General features: G+C 36.6%; 1 protein-coding gene and 1 long non-coding RNA gene across 3 annotated transcripts in view; one reads left to right on the plus strand and one right to left on the minus strand.

The window, feature by feature from the left end:
- Window positions 1–954: 954 nt before the first annotated feature.
- Window positions 955–20,208, plus strand: part of HIF1A (hypoxia inducible factor 1 subunit alpha) — a 42,135-nt gene continuing 22,881 nt past the window's right edge. Inside the window, exons 1-2 of one of the 2 annotated variants that reach the window (XM_036844412.1) lie at window positions 955–1,308; window positions 18,199–18,277. Coding sequence is in view for 1 of the 2 variants with exons in the window: in XM_036844411.1 (XP_036700306.1) it covers window positions 1,274–1,308 (35 nt within the window). In the remaining variant the exon portion in view is untranslated. The remainder of the gene's footprint in view (window positions 1,309–18,198; window positions 18,278–20,208) is intronic. The other variant, XM_036844411.1, reaches the window with a different exon arrangement.
- The window catches only part of LOC118890946, a 35,254-nt gene continuing 25,976 nt past the window's right edge, over window positions 10,931–20,208 (minus strand). Inside the window, exon 4 of the long non-coding RNA XR_005018864.1 lies at window positions 10,931–11,135. This is a non-coding gene — a long non-coding RNA (uncharacterized LOC118890946). The remainder of the gene's footprint in view (window positions 11,136–20,208) is intronic.

The following is a 20,208-nucleotide window of genomic DNA, read 5'->3' on the forward strand; positions in this document are numbered from 1 at the left end:
CCCTTTTTCTAAATCCATCAGATTATTTTCCACTCTTTGAAAAGTAACAAGAAAATAAATGTCAACCTAAAACCATTTTTCCTACTCTTTTTTTCTGAAATTCGGGTTTATGCTCTTTTATTAAAGTCACTTATATCTATTTGTAATGCTTAAAATCATTTCAGATTTTAAGAGTTCCTGCTACCTTAACTACTTCCCTTGAGAGGTTTACAGCAAGAGGAGTTTATTTTATATTTTTATTTTTATTCGTATTTACTCAGCAATCAAACTTCATCACTGAGAAACTTAGGGGACAAAGACAGTAGCCTAGTGTTCTATGGCAAAGGCTGCGGTCGGTGACATGGCCCATGGTTGGGTAACCTGGCAAGAAAGACCCCACCGTAACACAGCTGAGCAAAGGGACCAAGGGTTTGCTGCCACGAAGCGAAAAGTCTGCTTTTTTAAACTGAGACTTGGCAGAGCGCGCGGCAACCCTGCACAGCACAGCTGCCGGAGAAAAAGACAGCGGGAGACTTGCTGCCCCGAGAGCAGGAAGTGTGATGCAGGCTTGGGACCCAAAAACCGAAATCCCTTCTCAGCAGCGCCTCCCAAAGCCAGCCAGTGCTTTCCCTAGGAGAAGGCGCAGAGTCCCCAGACCCAGGATGGCCGCACCCCATCTCCTTTCTCTTTCCTCCGCAGCGGCACACAAACGAGCACGTGAGCTCGGCAGCGCGTCCCAGCTGTGCCTCAGCTGACCGCCTCCTGATTGGCTGAGACAGACGTGGGCTGGGGTGGGGACTGGCCGCCTGCGTCGCTCGCCATTGGCTCTCAGGGAACCCGCCTCCCCCTCAGGTGAGGCGGGCTTGCGTGTGCGCGCCCTGTGCTCCGCGGGCGGGCGCGCCCCCGACACTCCCCCCCCCCAACCCCCGCGCGATCGCGCGCCCCTCCCGCGCGCCTCCGCCTTTGCCCGCCCCCTGCCGCTGCCTCAGCTCCTCAGTGCACAGAGCCGCCTCGTCTGAGGGGACGCGAGGATCGCCCTCGCTGCCGCTTTCGCCAGTGCGTTGGGCCGGGCCCTGACAAGCTGCCCCAGGGGAGGCTCTTCGGAGCCGGACCTGGACCCCTGCGATAGCCGTCTGCTCTCCCGCCTCTGGTCTCACGAGGGGTTTCCCGCCTCGCACCCCCCACCTCTGGACTTGCCTTTCCTCCCCTCCCCGCGTGTGGAGGGAGCCAGCGCTTAGGCCGGAGCGAGCCTGGGGGCCGCGGGCAGTGAAGGCATCGCGGGGACCGATTCGCCATGGAGGGCGCCGGCGGCGCGAACGACAAGAAAAAGTAAGCCCGCTCCCCCAGCCGGCCGCGTTCTCCGCCGGCCCTCCCGCCTGCCCGCCCGCCGCCGGGGGCTCCCGGGCCGGCCTCCGCGTTCCGGGGGGCCGCCTTTTTGTTTCTGCCTCTCTCCCCTCCTCTCTCTCTCCCCCAGCCTCGCCGGCCGGGCTCCCCCACTGTCCACGTCGCCATCTTGTCGTGGGGGGTGGGAGACGCGTCGAAAGTGCTTTCAGGGGCCGGGGGCCGGGGGCCGGGGGCTGGGCCCTGCTCGCCCCCCCTCCCGGCCGCCCGGGCCTCGCACCGCCCTCCTTACCCGCCTCAAACCCCCAGCCTACCCCGTGCCCCACTCCGGGTGGACTTCCCCGAGCCTGAAAACCCCGGGAAGAGAAATGAGCCGCAGCTTGGTCGCCGCCGCTTGCACCCGAGCTTCCGCTCCTTCCCGCCCCCATCCTCTCAGGTTCCATTGAAAACTCGGCCCCGGGGCGGCCCCTGCACGCAGGTCTTGGCTTCCCTGTGGGCTCGGGGCCCTGGGTTTCCGACCCAGGGGCTCGCGTGGTTGGATGCGATCTTGCCCCGCGGTTGTCCGGCCAGGCGTGTGTCTTTGCCTTTGTGCATTAGGGATTTGCCGCGATGGCCTGGGATGCTAACTTTTTAGTTTGCACGTGCAGGTTTGGTTTGGTTTGGTTTTAATCGCCTTGAAAAACTTGCCTAGAGCGAGAGTCGGAGTAACGGGAATTTAGGGGAATGGCAACATTTTAATGAGAACATCAGAATTGGATACTTTCTATCACCTGTCAAGAGAGCCCAGACTTTATAAGCGAATTATATGCTTCATTCATTCTTGGAAATATTTTAGTGAAAACGTAGCGGCTGGCTAAATTCAGGCAAACACTTTTAATGAGATTGAAAGGAAAGTATATGATCCGAGCAAATGAAATGCAGCAGTAAAATGTTGAAAAGTTTTTGGACAGACCTGCCTCATTTTCCTGAAATTGAAGTATATTAAAATATACCCGAAGTAAATAATCATCCTGTTAGAACTTAATGCAAGTTTAAAAACACCTTGAATTTTGAGTCTTAAGTGGTACATTATAGGATTAAGAATTGTGAGTCCAACCAGTGGAATTAAGTGACCCACCTCCACTCCCACCTTTTGGTCCACTCTGGTATTTTAACCTTTGAGGAAATTATTTTAAGGAATTGAAGATTTATGGTAAGAGTTCTGGTTAGTAGGCTGGCTTTACTGTTAAGTCCTCCCACTCGTCTGGGAGAGATTAACTGCCCTAATCAGTATCAGCAGAAGATAAACTTGTTTGTGTTCTTGCTATTTTGTGGATTCCTTTTTGGTCTTTATCTAATGGAATGATAAGTTTGCAGTTTGTATACACCAGAGAAAGCACGTATAAAATTCAAAAAGTGAGTAAACAGGTCTAGATTTCCATTCCAAGGGTTGCCAGGAATTAATTGCAATTAATTTTGCAGAAGTGATTACAAGGTTTTTGATGAAATCATGAGGCTGCTATATTGTAAACCTAAGGCACATCATCTCCATGTATTGCCAATATTCTGTCCTTATAGGCTGAATCATATTTAATATTGTGCATGAAGTTATGCACCAGTCACTCCCTTTTTGTATGCAATGTTCTACTTATTTCTCCTTTGCAGTTCATCAGTTGAGAGGCGCATAAGCAGCTTTAATATAAATGAATTAATTAGCTACTGTGCTTCACTCCCAAGTCTAAACTAGTTCTTAGATTTTCCTCAGTCACATTTGTTATTTTCAAAATATTCTCATTTGAAAATGTAGCAAACTTGGATCAGATTTAATGTTTCTTAATACAGAGGTTCTTATAACTGAAAAATTAAGTTAAACAATAAATGGTAGCTACTCAACAACTTTTAGATTTTGTTTGTTAAAGATGTCTGTTTTTTTATCCTTTTCTAACTAATAATTTTAAAACTTCTTGAAAAGATAACTGAAAGATTGAGGGGCAGAGATTTTTCTCCTTAGAATTTTTCCATTTTAAGTGAGCCTGTTGAGTGCAGGTGGGGAGACAAATTTGTCTTTTTTAAAGGAGGGTTAGGAAATTCAAAAGCTGAAGGACTGGAAAAAATCAGAACAGAGGTTGGGTATAGTTACAATAGATATAACATAGGGAATTTCGTGTTGATTCCTTAGTAGTAGGGATTGGACTTAATTAATAGCACATTAATGTTGATTTTTAGATTTCAGTGGAATGTCAAGAGGCTCATTGTTCGCTTTCAGGTTTCAGGCCAGACTCCTTCAGTGTTTTCCAAAACATAGTTATTGGATCATTAAAGTAAAATCTCAGAGAATGGACTTTCCTTAATTTCCTTCTTTAACTTTGGTCATTAAAAATCAAGAAGCTCTCATTTACTAGTAAACTTTTTTCTTGTTACAATTTTACTTTGATTTCCTCTTGAAACTCTTGAAGAGGTTGCCTGGTGGTTAAGAGCATAGGATTTGAACCTGACACCTCTGAGTCTAGCCTTTTCACTTGTTAGCCTTGTGAGCTTGGGCAAGTTACTGAATGCTTGTACCTGTTTCCTCCTTTTGAAATGATGATAATAATAGCAACCATCTTAGTGGTTATTATGAAGATTAAATGTGATAATGCCTAGTGCTTGGTTTAGGAGTCTTGGTGACATCATATACTTGAAAATAGGTGTTACCTGTTAAAGTTTTAGTTTAAACTTCCACAACACTTAAAAACTCTTTTTTGCAAGTCCTTCCAAATATTTCTTTGTGTTAGTTCCCCTTCTCCCCACTTTCTTTTCTATATCTCCTAAAAATGAAAAGACTATCATTGGATCCACAACTTTAAAGGGGATTCTTTTCAGTTAAAACAGTACATCCCTGGATTATGTTGGCATCTAGCATCAATTAATCTTGAGCATCTGATTTACTGTCTACCTTAGGCCCCCTTTTTCACATTTCCTTACCCCCTTGTTTCCTCCCCAAACAGGCTACTAAAAATTTACTCTGGACTTTAGAGTCTAGAGTCATAAACACATATACTAGTCAGACAGTTCATTTTAGCAGGGTATGTGCAAGGCACTGCAGTCTTAGGAATGGCAGTAACTTAAAACATTTTTTTTTTTTGTCTTGATGCCACAGTTTGGAGTAGACAATTTTATAAATATTAATCTTTGCTAAATATGATGACTTGATAAAATACTTGTGGTAAAACATATGAGCCTACATAGTAGAAAAACTGTCCTTTACTTATGAATTTCTCCAGAGGTAAGATCTTAGGCTTTTATCTCAAGGCAAGGCTTCAAGCCTGTACTGTTTGTCTGATTTTTGTAGCTCGATTTGTATAAAATTTATATTAGTGCACTCTTCCATGTGTATGTGTTTACTGAATTATCATGTTGTTTTAGATTATGTGTGGTAGTTCATTCCTGCGGTCCACTGCAAAGCATTTTGTGCAGTTTAGATAACATTCAATCTTTCTACCTATTGACTTCCGTTGTCTTTGCAGCTCTAATGGTGTTTGGGCTCAAGGTAAAGATTTTGTGGTTACATTCTATTGTTTTATGTTAAGAATGGTGTATAGGAGGCTGAGGGGGATTAGTCTCTTGACTGATTTTTTTCGGAAGAACTCATAATAGTTTATTGTGTTTGGTGGTGAAATAAAAAACTTACCATGCATGGATGTTAAATATTTGGGTTAGATTACTATGCTTATTTATAGACATGTCCTCTTAAAATATAATTTTTAAAAATTTACATATTTAAAATACTATATTCTTTTCTTGTCTGAGATTGTTAACATAGGTCTGTTTTTCAAGTAGGAGAAAATAATCTGACTTAAATATGTTGTTGGATTAGGTTTCTATTAAGATACTGATTTTAATTCATAAGAAGAATGCTCTCTTTTTTTCTTGTTTCTTCCTCTCTTTTTTTTTTTTAAACATTGGGACTAATTATCCAGTTGGTGGATTTTACCTGGCCTTCTGCTATTTGTGATGGATGGATGTATGTATGTATGATGTATGTGTTGTGTATGTTTTCTGCTTAACTAGAGGGTTAGAAAAAGAATTTGAAACTAAGATAAGCCAATTTTCTTGTTGCTCAGTATTTTCGGTGAAAGTATAGTGATAATTTTTAAGTCTACTACAGGCCTTGGAATTTTAAAGATAATTGTATCCATGTCTCTTGGTGCATCAAAAATTAACTATTTTGTATGTGCATTGATTTTTATATTAAAACTTGTATTTTCTGCAGTAAAAAGTAATAAACCCATATCTGTTTGCCAGACATGACCCTTTTAGGAAAATATAATGTATAAAATCTAAATCTATAAAAACAAACTTTAATGATTACCTCATGACTTTTTTTTCCTCCATAGCTTTTGAAGTGATTGTGGGGTTTTTTTAAGTTGTGGTTTTAAAAAACAACATAAAATTTCCCATCTTAACTATTAATAACTGTAGAGTTCAGTAGTGTTAAGTATATTCACATTGTTGTGTAACCAATCTCCAGAGCTTTTTCACCTTGTAAATTTGAAACTCTGTAACTATTAAACAACTACCTCCAATTTACCGCTCTCCCTATCCCCAGGCAACCATCATTCTACTTTGTTTCTATGAGTTTGACTACTAAATACCTCATGTAAGTAGAATCGTACAATTTTTGTCTTTTTGTGACTGGTTTATTTCACTTAGTATAATGTCCTCAAGGTTCACCCATGTTGTAGCATATGTGAAAATTTTCTTCCTTTTTAAGGCTGAATAATGTATACTAGATTTTATCTATCCATTCATCTTTCGATGGACACTTAGGTTGTGTTGACAAAAATAATCAATAGACAATCTATAATAGAAATAGGAAAGGGTTTTCTTTGAACCAAACTGAGGACTATAGCCCAGAAGACAGCCTCCCAGATTACTCTGAGAAACTGCTCTGGAGAAGCATGGTCTTAGCATAGTTTTATGTCTTGTCAGAACAAAAAACATCAAAAACAAATCAGAGATACATTCCTTCAAGGTTTCAAAAAAAAGCAGATCATCAAGTACACAGCGAGTATGGCCTTGGCACCTGGGATGGGAGTCTTATCATCGAAGGAGTACCAGCTTTGGCCTCCCAGAAAGGGAGGCATTTAATCTTTATTTTTAACATGGACATTCTTTACTTCTGGTCAGTGTGCCCTTTTCTGTAATAATTAAAGCAGATGTACAGTGTATATTTGGTAGGCCACAGTCTGTTCTAGTTAGCATAAAATTCAAGTTAACTTATGTATAAGCCAGAATGATTTCCCCACACCTCAACATGTGAACATTTCTTTTGTCAGTTGCTTCCACTTGTTGACTATTGTGAATAGTGATTCTATGAACATGGGTATGCAAATATCTCGTTGAGATCTTGCTTTCAGTTATTTTGGATGTATACCCAGAAATGGATTGCTGAATCATATGGTAACTTAATTTTTTAAGGAACTGCCCATACTGTTTTCCATAGTGGCTGCACCATTTTACATTTCCACCAACGGTGCACACGGGTTCCTATTTCTCCACATCCTTCCCAACACTTGTTATTTTCTGTTCTTATGGTAGTAGGCATCATAATAGATTTGTTGAAGTGGTTGTGTTTTTAAGGGTTTGTTTGTGAATAATTAACCAACTTAAAACTAACAGCAGAGAACAGTTGCCACTGGAAGCTTTATCAGAAGTGAGGTTAAGCAACTCTAAAATGAGAATTAAGTTTTTCTAGTGACTTAGAAAGATTTGATGTGCCAGTACTTCTTCAGAAAAATACTTACTGTTTAAAATGGTCTCTACCTGTTCTATTGTTGATAAAGTCCCATTTCATTAGTAACTTTGTTTTAAAGAACTTAAAACTATAATTGAAATGACTTATTTTTATCAAAAAAAACTGTTCCCAAGATGTTATCTTTTAGTTGTTCTGGTGATCTCACCCGTTATTTATGAGTGTCTTAATTTAAAATTTTCACTTGGTTATAATATTAAACATAAAGATTATTTCCAAGTATGATTTTCAAAATTTATGGTTTTGTAAATGGGACAAAAATTAGTGATGGAACATAACTTACTGTAGTTCTTGTAGTTCTACCAGTTGTTTTGAAAGTCACAAAATATTTAAAGTGTCTACTAGCTAATATTGCAGTTTTCACTCATTAGTGACAGTTCCCTGTGCTTCTCCACTTTTCCTAATAGTTTATGAGAATTTCTTTTTCCAACTGAATAATAGTATGGTAAAAATAAACAGAAGGTTTAAAGGCAGAACGTTTAAGTCTTTGAGTTGGAATATATTTCTGTTCTTACATATAGATCTTTTCTCATGAATTCAGATGCTAAGCAAATTTATTTAAAGTGACCCCTTCCCCTTTTTTCAGTTATAAAATTGAAACGTGTTTCAATGAGCAAGATCACAAATAGACTGAATTTGAAACTTGTGATGTAAAAGAGATTACTGGCATACAGTGACCTCTTAAGTATTTGAATGAATAAATGAACAATGAAAGGATAACTGAATGAACAAAGAAAGCAGAGGAAGGTTTTAAGATTTTTAAAAGGATTTTTTGGAAGTCATTATTGCTCTTCTATGTTGCAGTTTTGATAGGAATTTTTCTTATGCTGGGGCATCTCTCGTGCTATTTTAGAAGTTTCTTGAATCTCAAATTTTAATTTTTCATCACTTAAAAACATTTATAGTATCTATTAAAACCAGGTCAGAAAACACTTTTGTTAATAAATATAGCTAGGTAACATGTAGTGGCCTTGAAAAGATCTCAATACCCTATTTTAAGGTATGTTAAAGGTTAGTGCCTGCCAATTCTATGTATTTAGAACACCGAGTAAAAAGTTTACTAAGAGGCGTGTATGGCTGGGGAAAATCAGCTAGGCAAATGTGGAAAATATCTTTACCCCTGTTTCATCTTTAGCAAACATTTCTTAAATCTACTCTAAACTTCCAGAAAGTTTAGACCAGTTTATATTCTCTAGCAGTGTTTGAGAGTGCCCTTTTCTTGTACTTTATCATCATTAAAGTTTGTTTTTAATATGAAACACTGGCAGTTTGTATTAGGATTCTTTTTATTGCAAGTGATGAAACACAGCTCAAACTAGCTTGGGGGGTGTGGGCTGGGAGGCTATTACTAGCTCATACAATCTAGCTTTGGTTTAAGGGACAGTTAGACCCAGAGTCTTAAGTGATGTCCTTAAAGTGTAATCTCAGGCTTTCTCTTGAATATTACTTGGTTTATATTTTGCTTGATTTGCATGTTGGCCTCATTCTGCCATTGACAAGCTATTAATATGGTAGGAATTATGGCCACGGAGCATTCCCATGTCTGCATCCATACAGTTTGTGATGATAAAGAAAAAAGAAAAGAAATTCCCTCTGTCTTCTAGTATCCACATATCAGTCAGTCTCTTGGATGAATGCCAGTTTCCCTGCTTGGACTATTCATTTTTAAATGTCAGCGGGGTTCCCTTATTACATGAGTCAAATGTCTTTTTGTAGATTATTTGATTGTCTTGATGTAGATTATTATTTATCTCCTTATACAGGACTCTTGATCAATGCTGGGCCATAGGTTTTTGTTGCAAATCACCAGAATTCATATTCTGCAGAGTTCTCTATCAAGCCTAGTTGGTCTACAACTGTTCTTGCTGTGCCTTTGGGAAAGCTTAAAATCTCTTCTCTGGACTAAGGCTTTCATTTCTTTAAGCAAGATGTAGTAATGAATGACTAATGGCTAAGAGGTTTGGCTCTAGAGGCTGGCTGCTTACTTTTCCACTTAAGCTGTGTAATCTTGCACAAGTTGCTTTACCTCTCTAGGTCTCACTTTGTTTATCCATAAATTAGGGTAAGAGTAATTGCCTTATAGTATTGTTGTGAGGACAAAAGAGATATTAACGCATGTGGAACACTCATAACAGTTCTTGGCACAAAGTAAGGGCTTAATAAACTAGAAACCAATTATATCCATATTATTATTATATTGATTAAGTTGTTTTCAGAAGAGTTTCACTCCCTTGAAGTCTCATGGTATTATTTCGAATCCTTCAAACCTTCTTTAGGACAATCTGACAAAGGCTGATGTCCTTTTGAGCCAAACCATCAGTGAACTTATAATAGTAGTAGAATAGTTGGTGCTGCTTTTCCTCTACATTGCTATTTTTCCATGAATGTCTGGCCTTTGGAAATTAAGTGAAGATACTTGTTTTTTTGTGTAGACAGGTTATTCTAAAATAATCATTTTCTACAGTGATAATAGTAAAGGAAGAAGAATATTCTCAAGGATATTTGTTTGGCTGTTACAGGATGGGAAATTAAGAAAGCCTACTTTTCCATGCTCTTTTGATGTCAGAACTTCATTAAATGTCTATTTAGTCTGTTTGCAGAGGAGAGTTGGAAATTGCCTACCTTTGCAGGTAACATAGCTAAAATGTTTAAATGAGTTATGTGTCAAATCAATAGAACCTTCATTGTGAGTGGAGGAAGGGACATTTTCTTGGATAATATGAAGTTGATTTATCTCAATGATTCAAAAATTTTTTTCAACCCTAGACCACTACTCTAGCACCTAACCACCATGGCCTGTAACATATTATTGCACATTCATTTATTCAGCAGATACTTGTGCATCTAATTTGTCAAGCAGAGCAGTGAATTGTTGATGGCTCAGGCCATAGTTGAACATTCAGTTTTTGGTGTTAATTGATTCATCCATTATGTGTTCCATCTTTTATTATTTAGTACAGTGTGATTTTAAGTTTGAGGTTCTTGCAAAATAATTGACTTCAGGATTGAAGTTTTTTTATTTATTTGTTTTATTATTTATTTTAATATCAGCCATCACAGGAGTATCTTCTATAATTGTGTTTACAAATTTGCCAGTCTGCTGTGAGAATTTTCTTAGACACACACAAAAAGCATTCTCACAAAACAGTCTATTCATTTTTGCAGCTTTAAATGTTAGAAAGTTCTTTATCCCAGTATTTCTCAACCCTGACTAATGTTTAGATCTCTTCTGGAGCAAAGTAATCCTTGTGAACCTTTGAGATGTGCCCAGTGACCTCAATCTGTGTGTACCACGTTTAAAAATGTAACCGTGTTCCTTTTAGTGATCATTTGGTACCAATTTGATCATAAAGAAACGCAACTTCAAACACAGAACGTTTCTAACAATGATAGAGATCTATATAGAGATCTTCTAGATGATCCATAACATGCTTTTTTCCTTTTCTTTTTCTTACATTGCCACCAAAATGAAAATAGATTTAAAAATTCTTATAGCTTACCTTCAGCACTGCTTTAACTGTATTGAGCAAACCCTGCCATGTTGTAACTCCCACTTATTACTCTCTGGAATTGCATAAATTACGAAATCTGCCTTCTGTGTGACATCCGTTTCAAATATCTGAAGGTAGTTATCATGTCTCTTCCTTCTATTCCTAAGTAAAAACATCCTTAAATTTCTTTAATCTTTTAATTTAAATTTAAAACTTATGTTAAGCATCTGATATGTGGAAAGGCATCGGCCGTATTAAATACAGTGGCATCATTTCTAGGTGGAATCTGAGAGCTGCCACTTAATAATAGTATTACTTATCCTCTTTTTATAGACAAGAAACGGGATCAGAGGGTTAGTTGAAATTTTATTTGGTAACATTGGATAGGATGGATTGGTAGGTGGAAGATCAAGACATTTGCTTCAGAAGAGCTTCTCTTTTGTCATCGTTTCCAGAAACTTCATCATGGTCAGGGCTTAGAACTAAACAGGAAAAATCTTCAGGGTGTGATTTCTGTGTGTATACCTTCATTCCATGTGATTTTTTTCCTACTATATAAGAAAGAACTTGATTATTATAACTTACGTATCTTGTTATATTGAAGCAAATAATTAAGGATACATTTTTCTGAATATACACATGCACAAAGTTTAATGTCACTGACCTTGATTTCCAGTCTCAGTTCTACTACTGTCGGAAAGCATATGATAAGGGAAACAGGCATTTACAAGCTGAGGGGGAGGTAATGCTAAGGGAGAAGAGTAGTAGAGTAGGTGACGTGATTTCGGGAAAGCCATTAACACACAGCTGTTACTCACGGACAGTGAGTCTCAATCCTTTGATATTTGTGGCATTCATAAAGAGTTTAAAAGGTGATTTATAAAAAATTATTTCAGAGAATTGAAAAAACGTCGCACCATTATTTGGTCATCTTTAAAGCCTAATTATGCTCTGATCTTTTTGAGGAAAATTACTGGTTTTTACTAAGCACATACTTTATTACTGGCTTGTTACTGAGTGGTACCTCTAGCTTCTTATTCCCAGCAATTGTACTTCGTTCATAGTATTGCCCAATCCACTCAGTTCAGTGTTCTGCCTGACAAACACAGTTATCATGGTATGTGTAGGTAGCTGCAGCTACAAATAAATTTTTCTCAGTTTTCAAATTTGCTGGCTAACCTGTTAAACTTCTGCTATAAGATCTGCTGATGGTTCTCAAACTTCTGTGGCTTAAGAATCACCTGGGTGTTTAATTAATATAAGGATTCCCAGGTACCCATCCACAGAGGTTCTGATTTGGTAAATTTAGGATGGGACTCAGGAATCTGTAAACTTTACAGGCACCTATAGATGAAACACAAACCTTGAACAGCTAGGATTGCTCATCAGAATCATCTGAGAGATTCTTTTTTATTATTATTTTTTAATTGGGCTTCGTTTATTTTTTTCTTCCAGTTTTCTTGAGATATAATTCATGTAAAGCACTGTATAAGTTTAAGGTGGACAGCATAATGATTTGACTTATATACATCATGTAATGATTACCACAATAAGTTTATCGAACATCCATCATTTCACACACATACAAAATTTTTTAAAAAGAAAAAAAGTTTTTTCTTGTGATGAGAACTCTTAGGATTTACTCTCTTACAAACTTTCATATATAACATACAGCAGTGCCAATTTATTAATCATGTTGTACACAGAAGACTGTATTTTAAACTGACATGCCAAGCCTACAAGTTGAATTTCCAGGATTGGGATCTAGGTACAAACATCTGGGGGGAAAAGTTCTATTGGTGATTGTGATGCAGACCACAGGTCAACCATTGATTAATTTTGTGTAAGTCCATATGGTATTTTATAGTTACTGAGTTCTAAGTATGTGGCTATGTTAATGTCTTAGAGTCTGGATATATTGTCTCTGTTTGTAAAGCATTTGGGCAGATTTTTAAAGAGAAGGTATTTAGTAGACAATTTTTGAGTGTTGATGAACAATCTTTTACTTCTCTGGGCATTTTTGAAGGACACATAATGAAGTATCTTCTTAGAGCAGAGGGGCTCAAGGTATTCTCCAGACCAGCATCTTTGGTATTATCTGCTAATTTATTAGCATTGCAGATTCTCAGGCCCCATCCAGCCCTTCAAATTGGAAACTCTGATTGTGAGGGAAGCTAAAGTTTGAGAACCTCCATCTTAGAGTAATAGCTTCACATTTTTAAAATTTATCTAGTACTTTATATATTGTAGGGGGATCAAAGATTTTTTGAGAGGCTTAATACCAATCCTGAGCTGAGAGAGTTGATTTTTAAATCACTAGTTAAGGATAATCTAAAAACAAAAGCATATTCTTTTTCCAAACAGAACTTCAATACACAATCATTAAACAGATGTAAATCTATTAGCTAATTAATTTAATTAGTGCATAGATAGAACATTTACATAGTAATGCTATCTCAGATGTGATACAGATTTCATTTTCAGAATGTACCCTCTAATTTAAAAGTGATTCTTTTTTCCCCCTATTTATTTTACTGCAACATTAGAAAATCGAGTGTTAAAACTAAGCATTTTTGTGAAGTTATTGGAAAGTGAATAATCCATCTTTCTCTAATTGTGGACATTTAAGAGATCTTAAGTTAGTAAGTTAGTAAGATAATTATCATCTAAACCAAGAAATTTTTAAGCTGCTTTCAAAAATAATACAAGTATATGTATTCTTAATATTTTTTGTTATAAACCATTTCACCTGTCTTTTGGAATTTCAAATTAATTACGAAATGATGAATTTTCAAAATCTGAAAATTAGATTAGAATGAGAAACTGAAAATACTGAATTACATTGCTTACTCAGTGTTACTTTCCATTCCCTGGAAGAAATATGATTGCTCTTGCTTTATTCCAAAATGAAGAAAAAATTTAACCTGTTTTCAGTTAGTCTTTTTGGAAAACAAGTTTAAAAGATGACTACTTCTTTCAGATTTTTCTGACAAGTGCAGGTGCACTGATAGTGTCAGTGTTAGTTCAGTGGTGGATTTTCTTAAAGAACAAAATAATCTGTGATCCTGCCATCTTGAAACTGCTATTGTTAACATGTGTAAACTTTGCTAACACTTTATACATTGTATCTTTCTGGTTTTATCTGTGCATTTATAAGTTATACATTTATTTATATACATAAATATGCATTACACAGACACAGAAATGGATTAATACTCAAATTTTGTTGTAGAGCCTGCTGTTTTTGCATACTACTGTATTGTAACATCTTATATAAGCACAGATTAATTTTTGTAGACTTTGCCTTGTCTCCTAAAATTTTATGTTACTTGGTTTTGTGGGAAGATTATTTCTATGGCTAATGTTCTGTCAGTTAGGGATTGACCCTGGTAATGACTATTGAATAAAGACAAGAAACAAAGACATATTTGTCCCAGAATATAAGCTCCATGTGGGTAGGAACTTGGTCTGTTTTGTTTATTGTACTGTGTCCCATGCTGAGAACAGCATCTGTCTCATAGGAGATGACCAAGAAACATTTGTGGAATAAATGAATACATTCTCTAACATGAGTATCCTAAAGGTTCATTTTTAAATTTATTGATTAGAGTTCAGAGACATTTTTCTGGAGAAATTAATTATAAATAATAGCTAGCTAACTGTCCTGAAACTTTAATTTGAAATGTCAAATTTTTGTTGATTTGTCCATGAAGAGGGATTTTTTAAAATTAAACATTATCTGAAGTATTCTGGTTTTGCAGCAATTACCAGATGGAAAATATAACAACAAATCCTATTTATGATGAGAATACTCCTAATAATAAATACAAAATACTTGTCTAAGGCTAACCCCCCCTTGGAAAAAAAGCCAATAAGATTAGAAATCAACTTACTGAAAACTTTTGTGTCTTATGATAATAATTACAACACTTTCTAGGAAAAGATTATAGAAAACAAAAGGAATCAACTGTCATGTTTCCAGCTGGGCTAGGAAGGCATAAATGTGATAAAGGTATTGATTTAATTGGTTAACAACATTAACTATAACTCATGCATTTTCCTGACACAGATTGCAGTGATAAGGGAAGTAATCTTAAACTTCAAGCTTCTTTTTAGCAGATAGGTATTCTAGTTTCTCAGCTCTCTCCCTATGCTCTAAATCTCTTCTCTGTGAAGATCACTTACTCTCCTTGGTGATGGTATCGGTGCTATTCACTGTTACACCGCTTGGTGAATTTTTTTTATTTTTAGCTTTTTTTTTTTTTTTTCCATTCTAACATCGAGTATGGTTACTTTTATTTGAAAGTGCATATCCAGATAATCGCAGTAAATCCAAATAGTATGCCTTGTTCATAGTACTGACATCGTTACGCTGTTTAACTATGATTGTAATCTATAGGATCACAGGAATGCTGGTGAATCACAAATTCAGCGATACCAAAAAAGAATGTTGAAGGGGCAGTTAACCTTCCATGGACCGAAGTTAAAGTCAAATAGCAGATTTGGGCCAAATACTTAAAGCCACTTATGCACATGCCTACTAAGAACACAAAAATGAACGAGGCAGTCTCCTGCCTCCAGGAAGCTTTAAGGACTGTAGAGGAACATAAATATAGCAAAATAACCAGAGTGGTCGGATCTAGGGGAGAGGAGCAGTTTTTGGAAGACAAAACAGAGACAAAGTGATGATGGAATTGAATCTTGAAAGTTTCTCACATAAATTTACCAAGTTACATATTGAGAAGGATACCCCAGCAGAGAGAGTGGAGTGAGTGAGCCATAAATGAATAAAATACTATGCTTTTGAGTAACTACAATGTGGCCGAAGAAATGTGGGAAATGATGAGGGTAAAGAGATGGGCAGGAAAATAGCTAAAGGAGGGTTTCATCTGAAAATAATTAGACTTTGTCCTGTGTACCTTTGATGGGATTTTAAGCAGGACATAATATCGGAGTTCTTAGTTTGGAAGTATCATTGTGGTAGTAATTTGAGGGCGAAATTGAATGAAAATGACAGTGCAGATTAGTTCAGTCAGTGGTTCCTAAATCTGTGTATCATATACATTTTGGGAGTTTTAAAAAACCCAGATTTGGGGGCCCTACTTCAGATCTACTGAATCAGATTTACAAAGGTAAGGCCCAGAAGTCTGAAATATTGACTGTCCCCAAGTAATTACAATGCAGCTAGATCAGCATTTGGGAATATCGCATTAGGTAACTATTTCAGTAGACTAAGTGGGAGGCTGGCTATGCTCCATGAGGGCTGTTCTGCTTATCACTATATTCCTAGTACTTACACAGTGCATGGTACTTGATAAATGCTCAATAAATATTTATTGAATGAATAGTTCTTGAATGAAGATGGTTATTCTGAGGTTCAGGAAGGCCACTTCCCATCTAGTGTTTTGGTTCTCTGAAGAGTTATGATAATTAAATGAGCTAATACATGAAAGCATTATATTTATGTGAAAGCAATACACAGTGCCTAGCACATAGTAAGTGCTCAATAAATGTTAGAAGGGGGAAAATTCTCTTCATCTTTTCTCTCATGGTACTTTGTGTAAATAGGTATCTTGGCAATTGGTTTATGCCTGACCAGAGCTCCTGAAGTAAGTATGCAGATTGGTTTTACTTTGGGGATCTGGATGTTAAGCAAATAAAAAAACACCAACAATAGTGAGCTTAAGATGTTCAAATTAAGTACAGAGATGCTCCTCTGCACAAATTAAAAATAAAGTCTTGTGGGAGTATATGAGTTGATTGGATTACTGATTCTCTCCCCTTAGTGGCTGGCAGTACCCATTAAAGGGTGCTTTGCCTTGAACAGGTAGTCAGTGGGGCAGAAAGTATTGCCATTGTTAGATGCCTTTCAGTTAGAATTTTGGATTTATAAGCAGACTCCAGGAAAGAGCCTGGCCATGAGTTCCTCTGAATAGCTTAGGGTCAGGTCCTAAATTCCAAAGCCAACCCCTATACCTCTCTTTTATGTCTTTGGAGATGTAGAGTAGACCAATTTTGAACTTTATAATAATGGCCTGGACTTATAAATACTTACCTTGGTTATTAAAATGAGTTTCTGAGAGGCAGCATAGTCTAGTGTTAATAGCATGGTTTCTAGAGCCAGACTGCTTAAGTTTGAATATAGGCTTACCATTTATTAACTGTGTAAACTTGGGTAAACTATTTATCCAGGTTCCATTATCTGTAACATGGTGATGATATAATGATTTAAATAAGTTAATAGGTGAAAAACGTTTAGAATACCACTGTGTACATAGTACGCACTATGTATAGATGTTTAGATTTAAAGCTGCAGGCCAAAATGCCAACTAAAGAATGAAAATTCCCTTGGAATTTCCTCTGACCTGAGACATTAGGAAGTACAGGGTAGTTAAAACAATGAGATATACAAATTTCATCTCTCAGCTTGGCAAAAACTGAAACAATAAAAATGACCTATAATATATATTACCACAGAACACATGGGCAAATAAATACACATTCATGGGTTGGCAGAGACAAAAATGGAAACAGATCTTTTGGGAAAGGATAACTTAAATGCCACATCCTTTAGATAATGGAATTTCACTTCAGAATGTCTGTCTTATAGAAATACACAAGAAGTGCAAAACAACAACAATTTGTACCTTCAAGGCCAGAAAGAATTTTTAAAGCCGCAAATAATAGAGCTGAGAGATTGTTCTAAAATTATACCTTAACTTTATTAGAAATGTCTGATCATCTGTTAACATTTCGAATGATTATGATCTAACTTCAGTTCTAAAAGTCACCAATATTTACAATTAGGAATGCCAACAGGCTTTTCTTGTGCAATTAGTAGACAACACAGTTAGATGAATTAACATATATGCAATTATTTTGTGTTCTGATTAATCTGAAGAATAATAGGCTTTCTCTGTAAAATGGCTATTGCTTATTCATGAACTCTGTACACAAGAAGCTTAATAAGACAGCAGCTCTAAATGTATTTCCTATACAAAATCATATGAAGATATAACTACTAGCTTGTCCAGTACTGTATGCTAAATAATAATGAAATAGTAAGTATGTGAAAACTATAGTACCACAAAGATTAAGCTATACTGCTAGTTTACTCAAACATTGATTCTAAAATGGTCATGGAAATGGGTAAGCAAACTATTCAAAAGACAATTTTTACTGTACTCTTGACTGATTTCTAGTGTGACTATCTTTACTTGATCTGTACTTAATAAAAACAACATAGATGGAATTGATAATTTAGAGAATAACAGTGCCCTTATTTGCATGCTAAAAATCTGCCTGTTCTGGTCTACAAAACTTTTATTGTGCCATCTAAATAGTAAGTAAATAAATAGTACTGGATTCATCTTTGTGGGACCTAGATTCCATGCTCTACCAGAAATAATTCGTGGTCAATAGTACTGTAATTCTGTGGGGTATCAACTGATAAAAAGAGCCTTCCTGTGAGTAGACAAGAAGCTGGGCAGTTCAGATGCTAAAATTATTAAGAATTTTGGAAGTTTTAGCTTTTAGCTGAGAAATGTTTTAAGAGCTCCTGTAGTCACATGTGAAGAACATCAGATAAATTTCTTCATTAAATCTTTATTACAGGTCTCCTGATTGCTTTATGTCTAGATTGATTATGAATAGAAGACATACTGATTTTCATCACCTTCTTCATCTAATTTAGGTTTGTCAACTCTTGAGATATCATATTACTTGTTTTATTGAGGCTTCCTTTTTTTCCAAAATCCTGGCTCATGCTCAAATTCTTATTCTCACAGTCTTCACTAGCTTAAATATATTATCCTTTAAATGTTCTATCCAAGCTCACATTTCTAATGGATTTGTCTTATAAAACTTGGTTGCCATATCTTGGACATTCATTATCTTCAAAGTTCTGAACAATACAACTATTCCTAAAGATATAGAGATAATCCATCAGCATGGTTAGCTTTATCAGATGCCCTTTAAAAGCATATAGCATGTAATATAAGGATTTAAGTTTTTCACCAGGTGTTTCAGTTGGGTAGTAATGTGTTGGTAGCTTAGATTTGGTTGAGTAATTAAAAGAAAGAGGGCTTAGTAAATCTGATGAAAGTTGCTGATTAAATTCTGATCGCCTGGACTAATTGTGGCATTTGAACCAATATTCAGGTTTATCATGAGATCATTGATCATCACTGTTTTTTTGGTGATTTTACTTGAACCAGATAGATATCTGTTTCCCACTCCACTGCTGCCTCTTACCTGCCAATTCAAAAGGGAAAAGAAGTGAGAGAAACAGTATCTGAGATGCTAGGGCCAATGGGGACACACTAGATGTCTCCCCCACCCCCAAGAACTTCAGTATATGTATAATTAGGTTTTTTAAACTTTTCTTATTGTACATTTTAAAGTTCAAATTTAATACATTTACTTAAAATCAATGAGAACAATGAAGTTCTAATGCAAATAAAAAATGAAGTTGTAGACTGAGGACACTTGCATTTTCATGTTACACTTATAGCATCGAATATATTTTTGTGTTTTTAAAAAATTCTACAGCATTGACAAAATCCTGATTCACATAGATCAGTAGTTATAAGTAGTAATAATTTTTAATAGCTCACCTTAAATCTCAAGATACTCAAGTTAAATTGATCTAGTTGCTTGAATTGAAATTTTTGTATCAAAGTTGACTAATAATAGCAAATGTTCACATTCCTTATTAAAGTATAAAAGTCAGATGAGCACACAAACTTGAGCAAGTGCTAAAACTATATCATCACTATTGTCACAACACCGCTGCTGGAATTTCACTTTGTAATTATACAGCATAGCAGGAGCATACTCTGAGAATGAAGAGCCTTGCTTGTTTTTGAGAATGTTACTTCTATGATTGAACCTCATAACTTTGTAGATCATTGGAGGGAGGAGAGATTTAAGGTGGAGACAATCATGTACTTAATTCACAGAATATAAGGAAGATTAAGTGAAATAATGCTGGCAAGGTTCTTAGCGCAGTGCTAAGTGCTCAATAAATGGTAATGGCTATTTTCAACATTTAATAAATAATTGATTTAATTGGATTAGGTTGAGGGTCATAGGAGAGCAGCTGAGTATTTGAGGTAGAAGCAGCATTCTCCATTAAGAAGATAAAGCCTTGTGGAAGAGCAGAGACTTAAGTAAAAAAAAAAAAAATACCTGTGTTGAAATCCTGTCTGCTACAGCATGGCTATTTTTAACCTACTGAATCCCAGTTTCCTCATCCGTAAAATAGGGATAATATTTAACCTGTTTACAGGTTGTTATGAGAGAACTAGTACAGGATAGTGTTTGACACATAGTAGGTTTTAATAAACAATAGCTATTAAAGAAGAAGCTAAGGATAGAACCAGGTTAGCCTTGTTTACCTTCAGCTGAGTCAGGAGGAATAGGTAGTGCTACACAGTGAAGCAAAGGAAGATGGCTCTGCTTGGATGACTTATGAAAATCTTTCTGACTGATTTTATTCTTGGAAGAGTTCCCTAAAGATGTATGATTATATTGACACCCTTATTAGTTTTTATTAAACTGTTCTCTTAAATTCTTAGTATTATGCCACATCTTTTTTTTCTTCCATACGCCTGCATTTATTTG

Source organism: Balaenoptera musculus, chromosome 2 (assembly GCF_009873245.2).
Source record: "Balaenoptera musculus isolate JJ_BM4_2016_0621 chromosome 2, mBalMus1.pri.v3, whole genome shotgun sequence".
Classification (NCBI taxonomy): domain Eukaryota; kingdom Metazoa; phylum Chordata; class Mammalia; order Artiodactyla; family Balaenopteridae; genus Balaenoptera; species Balaenoptera musculus.